The 5,630-nt window shown below is 31.1% G+C and overlaps 1 protein-coding gene across 2 annotated transcripts; it reads left to right on the forward strand.

Moving 5' to 3' along the window:
- Window positions 1–3,095: 3,095 nt before the first annotated feature.
- LOC109009635 (GATA transcription factor 21) lies at window positions 3,096–5,147 on the forward strand. 2 transcript variants are annotated; one of them, XM_018990223.2, is made up of 3 exons: window positions 3,096–3,726; window positions 3,881–4,255; window positions 4,475–5,147. In XM_018990223.2, the coding sequence occupies exons 1-3, from the start codon at window positions 3,511–3,513 to the stop codon at window positions 4,850–4,852; spliced, it is 969 nt and encodes a 322-aa protein (XP_018845768.1). In that variant the 5' UTR covers window positions 3,096–3,510; the 3' UTR covers window positions 4,853–5,147. The 2 variants fall into 2 exon arrangements, with proteins under 2 accessions (XP_018845768.1, XP_018845760.1); XM_018990215.2 differs by having other exon boundaries at window positions 3,140–3,726; window positions 3,860–4,255.
- The last annotated feature ends 483 nt before the right edge of the window (window positions 5,148–5,630 follow it).

The following is a 5,630-nucleotide window of genomic DNA, read 5'->3' on the forward strand; positions in this document are numbered from 1 at the left end:
CAGGACTTACGTCCCTATCCATGTCTACTCTACATACCTTTCAACATGCACAGGATCAGTGACTCAAAAACCTCATACGTTGCCACCCTCGTTATCGTTCAAAATTTACCTTTTTATTCATTTTTTATTTATTTATTTTTATCATGTACTACTTATACTCGGCGTGGATATTATGTATATATATTAATAAGAGAAGTTTTATATATCTGTCCCTATATTCACTTTCACATCTTATATTTATAATTTCTTTTATAGATGTGATGATATTTTTCATAAGATGTGAAATGTGAGATAGTGAATAGTAATTGATAAGAAGAATTTTGACTATAACTTTAATTACGGATATCAAAATCGTGCATATGACCCCAATTTAAAAAACTTTTTTCGGGACACATGTCGTGGGCACAAGCTATGCAGCTATGCTCGTTGTGTACTTCATTTTCGAAGTTAAATTCTACTGTTTTTTTCTTCGATTTTTTATTTTTAGTTATTTATTTCCTTTTATGATAATATTTTATTTACTGTTTCGGTGTGGATCATATATGTATATATATATCCCAGCCTTTATTGAAACTATTATATGTTAATTGCAGCATATTTGCTTAAAAAAACGAACTTTGCAGACGTGACAACCTGAACCAACAAATTAAAAGAAAGGAAGAAAAAAAAGAAAACCTGCATAATAAATTTGGGTACGTTTGGATAGTGAGAAGTATTGAAAAAAATTAAAATTTACATACCATAAAAAAAATTAATTTCTTCTCTTGAATATTAATAATAATCTCCTCAAATTTATATTTTAATTAAGAGCATATATCATTTTTTCGTTATGATCACTACTTTTCAAAAGATTGAAGAAACGATTTTTTAATATGATTATCTGCAGATTTATCCTATATATTTCTTTTCAAAAATATATTTTCTATATTATAATATGACTAATATTGAGGTGTTATATTGATGATGGACACCATGGCCTGATTGATATGATGCGATTACAACGACATCATGAGGATGATATGTTAACACATAGGCACCATAAAATGGTAAGAATAATACAAAATTGGATATGTATGGTTCATAACATACTTACGTGGAAGTTTAATTTAGCGAAACCTGCATACATGAGGGCGTTAATTAAAGAAAAAAAATTAATTAAATTAATGATCATCAGATCAATCGTGAAATCAGATATTAAAAATAGAAGGAAAGAATCTTATCTTCTATATATAGTACGATATATATCGCAAATTAAGATACATGCATGAGATCATACTACGTAGTATGGAGACGACTGGCTACCCTATGTGTGAATTTTTATTTTTATTTTCAAATTTTTTTAAGAAAATACAAACTTATTAAAAATTAACCATTAAGTTAAAAAAATAAAAACCAACAAGTCGGTGTGTAGCTTTTATAGGCCGTGGGTATCCTCGATAGATAGAACATTTTCCTTGTACGTAGTACGAAAAAATCTTATAAAATTTATAAATTTATAAATTGGTGTAATTTTATGTCATACGTTAAGTTATTAATTATGACATAAAATTTTAATTTATAAATATTATATATAAAATAATATTAATTTATAAATTTATTTTTATAAAATTTCTTTACAATCGTAATACTTTACAATCGTAACACTTTTACAAAAATTTTTTTTTTTTGTTTTTTCTCCAGGAGAGGAAAGTTTTCTATTTTTCCAGCAAGAATAGATCATCAGGAAAAGTTGAGAAATTGAAGGGTTTGTGATAAAAACAAATATACAAAAATATAATAAAATTTATAAAAACTATAAATGACGCAAAAATTTCTGTTTATAAATAGTTATAGATAATACATCTAATAAAATATTTTTATGATATAATTTAATTTAAAAAATAAATTTTAAATTTTAAATCTTATAAATTAAATATAATGATATAAATAATATATTTTATACATCAGTTTGAGAATAAAATATTTTTTAATTTTTAATGTAATTATAAGATTATAGGGATGACGTACGGCTCATTCCATGATAAAAAGAAAAAATTAATTCTTAATGTAATTAATTAGGTAATTAAAAAATGTATATATATATATATAAATATATATATTATTATAAGAATATGGCAAAAGTAATGTTGGGGAGCGACGCTGAAACTGTCCCTCTGCCTGCCTGCAGAAGCATTCAATGCCTTTTTGGCAATACTTCGGGGAAGGGTCTGAACGTACGCGTTCCTTGCCATTCGAGCCCATCTCTGTCTTCTTCTGGACAATCTTTCTATCCTTAGTTCACAAATTCAAACGTTAAAAAGAAATACACTGTGCAGTAAATCCATCAATGGACTCAATTAAAGGTACATGCATGAGAGATAACAATTTATAATTAGAAAGCTTTTTGTTGTTGATTATCACAAAATTGATCACATATAAATGAGTTTTTACAGACTACATGGATATTTATTATTTGACAAATGATATTTATAATTATAGAATGTATAAATATAGTATATTTTTTTTAATTGAATAAATATAAAAAAAATTAATTTTTTTATAATAAATCCTACTCTTCTTCATAAAAAATGGTAGTATTTGCATCTAGTAGAATTTATATATATATGCTTTATAAGTATATAGTTTTGGCTGGAGTAGTTGTTTCTCTTTATCTTGACTGATTTTTCTCCAGTCACACCAACTGATCATATGACAAATTTAATTATATATACATGATTTCATAAATCAACGTCCATTTAAATTATAAAATGCCACTTAAAATATATATAATCCATCAACTAGTCATGTGATTAAAAATGATGAGATTCAAGATGAAAAAATTCCATTACTCAGCTAGCCTGCAGATCTTACAAAATATACTGCATGTGCGGAGATATAATAGTATTCTAACATGCATCGCCACAACGAAGAGAACATGATCATCTGATGATCATCATCTCTTACAAAACCTAGCTATGTGATTTTTTCCCCAAAATCTGTACACGTGGTTGGTTAGATGGAGATGTATAAGAACATCATGATCAAGGTTTTATATATGTGGCTATGATGCATACAACCAGCTTGTATATAAATGTATTTTTCTTCTTTACTTATTTAGAGTAGTTAGGGCGTGTGTACATGCAGCTAGGGGCTGAAAACTTTTAGAGATAGGGTTGTCGTATGAGGCTGTGAAGTAGCATTCCACACATCTCCTTTTAGTTTGTCTTTTTAACTCATTTGTTTGGCTCTTGTGTAGTCACGTGAATGTCTTATTGTGTTATTATACCTTAGCCCTGATCTCTGCCACTACCTGATGATCTCTGCAGCTTTCTTTCATGCCCTCTCTCTTTAAAATAGGTTTAGCTCTCCATCATACAAGCCTTTTTGCACTCTCTTTTTTGCTTCCGATTGATCTCTCTCTCTCTCTCTCATCTCAAACATCTTCCACCTTTACTGGATAAGAAGAAAAAGGTTCTGCTAGCTTTTGCCCTTTTTTCTTTTCTTGATCTTTCTTCTTCTTTTCTTCTCTCCATGACTCCACCTTATCATAGAACACCACCTTCTCCTAATTTTCCTTTAGATCTTAACGAAGATCATCAGCATGACCACCACCTCTTTCTTGCAAAACCGCAAGCTTCCTCTTCATCTTCTTCTTTTTCCAGCCGTATTTCCTTTAACCATGCTGATCAAGATCAAAGAGGAAGTTACTACTATAGGGAATCAAAGCACTTCCAAAATGATCAAGAGGTAAACAGACCCTATTTTACGTGACTGAATTTTATATATATATATATATATATTTATCTTAATGATCATTTCTACTTCTAATTAATGCTTTGTGTACGATCTCACTGAATAATGATCGCTTTCCTGATTTTAGGTTGATAAATTTGTTTCACAGGGTGATGGATCATGTGATCCTCTAACGCTGAAGGATGAAAGTGCGAATAATGGACTCAAAGTCACTATTTTGAACAAAGAGATCAATAAAATTGAAGACCAAAGCGAGACCAGTTCAGCAAAGTGGATGCCTTCAAAGATGAGAATGATGAGGAAGATGATAACTTCAGAACGAACGGGTTTGGATACACCACTTAACCCTATGCAGAAGTACTTTGAAGATCAGAAGCAGCCAAAACCTCCAAATAATTCTGAGAATGATAACATGAGCAGGAATAATTCTTTGAACAGCAGCAGCAACACCGCAATTAGAGTTTGTGCAGACTGTAATACAACAAAGACCCCTCTTTGGAGGAGTGGCCCGAGAGGCCCCAAGGTATATAGATTTTTCAATGCTTATCTTAAAGATCACATTGAAATAGTGGGAATATTATGTGTTCCATATATGTTATCTCTCTAATTATCATCACAACCGTCCAACTTTACTGTTGTTATTAGAGGTAATTAAGCACAGCCGTACGTACGTACAATTTTTTATCCTTGCTGTTTGAAACTCATCCATTAATGTTCTACCATTGTTATATATATGGTGCAGTCTCTTTGCAACGCCTGTGGAATTCGGCAAAGGAAAGCGAGGCGAGCAATAGCAGCAGCTGCCAATGGCACGATTCTTGTTGAAAAGCCACCATCTATGAAGAGTGCTGCTTCTGCTAAGGTGCAACACAAGGATAAAAGATCCAGCAATTGTTATGTTCCGAAATTCAAGAAGAAGTGCAAGCTCAGTACTACTGCTACTACTACCACTAGTACTACTACTACCCCATCTCATCATCATGGCAGAAAGAAGCTTTGTTTGGAGGATTTCACCATAAGTTTGAGTAAAAATTCAGCCTTTCAACGAGTTTTCCCTCAAGACGAGAAGGAAGCTGCGATCCTTCTCATGGCTCTATCTTATGGCCTTGTTCATGGTTGATGATCAGTACTCAAAATATGATCTCTCTTTTGGATTTAACTAGATTATTTTCTCTTAATTAGTATAGTTATATTAGAACTCGAGAACATCAGTGTGAATGAGAAATTAGGAGATCATGTTAGGATCTATAATCCAAGCAAATAAAAGTTGTGGGGTACATGAGCTGAGTACTCATACATGAGGCTATGGTAGATTTGAACATGTTGATAACCAAAATATGGGTACCTTGTCCATCGACTATATATCTCATTAATTATAATAAAATATCCAAGCTGGTTGCTTTTCACTATTGTCACATGATTTGTTTTGCTATATGCTTTTGTGAAAATGTCTTAATTTGTTTGAAGACATATGTACATTCCCATGGATCATTCATAAGTACTTGTCAATTATGAATATCTCTTGGAATATAGGTATTTATTTCTCCAAATATCTTAGAATCACACGATCAACTTTGTGAACAGCGAGTGAGTCGACGATGGAGAACTAGTGCTGCTGCTGCCATGCTGCAGATTGTCCACTATTTTTTAGTTCAAAATGTTAAATATTTTAATATAAACATTAATAATCGGATCTTCAATTTTCTATGATCCACGATAATAAATAATAACAATTAGAAAATGTATCTCCCTCCACTACAATTTGATAAAGAATTTGACTTGACTATAAGAGAAGGATCACCCTAACAACTTTACATTCGAATGTCTCTCGATAGGTACAGACACAATGATGCTGTAAGTAAGAACCCTTAACCCCTCAGTACTATTTATAGACTTCT

This window comes from Juglans regia, chromosome 1 (assembly GCF_001411555.2).
Source record: "Juglans regia cultivar Chandler chromosome 1, Walnut 2.0, whole genome shotgun sequence".
In the NCBI taxonomy this organism is placed as follows: domain Eukaryota; kingdom Viridiplantae; phylum Streptophyta; class Magnoliopsida; order Fagales; family Juglandaceae; genus Juglans; species Juglans regia.

Coding starts and splice junctions, on each gene's coding strand:
- LOC109009635 (XM_018990215.2), top strand. CDS start 3,511: ATGACTCCACCTTATCATAGAACACCACCTTCTCCTAATTTTCCTTTA. Junction 3,727..3,859: donor ACTTCCAAAATGATCAAGAG/GTAAACAGACCC, acceptor TCCTGATTTTAG/GTTGATAAATTTGTTTCACA. Junction 4,256..4,474: donor GTGGCCCGAGAGGCCCCAAG/GTATATAGATTT, acceptor TATATGGTGCAG/TCTCTTTGCAACGCCTGTGG.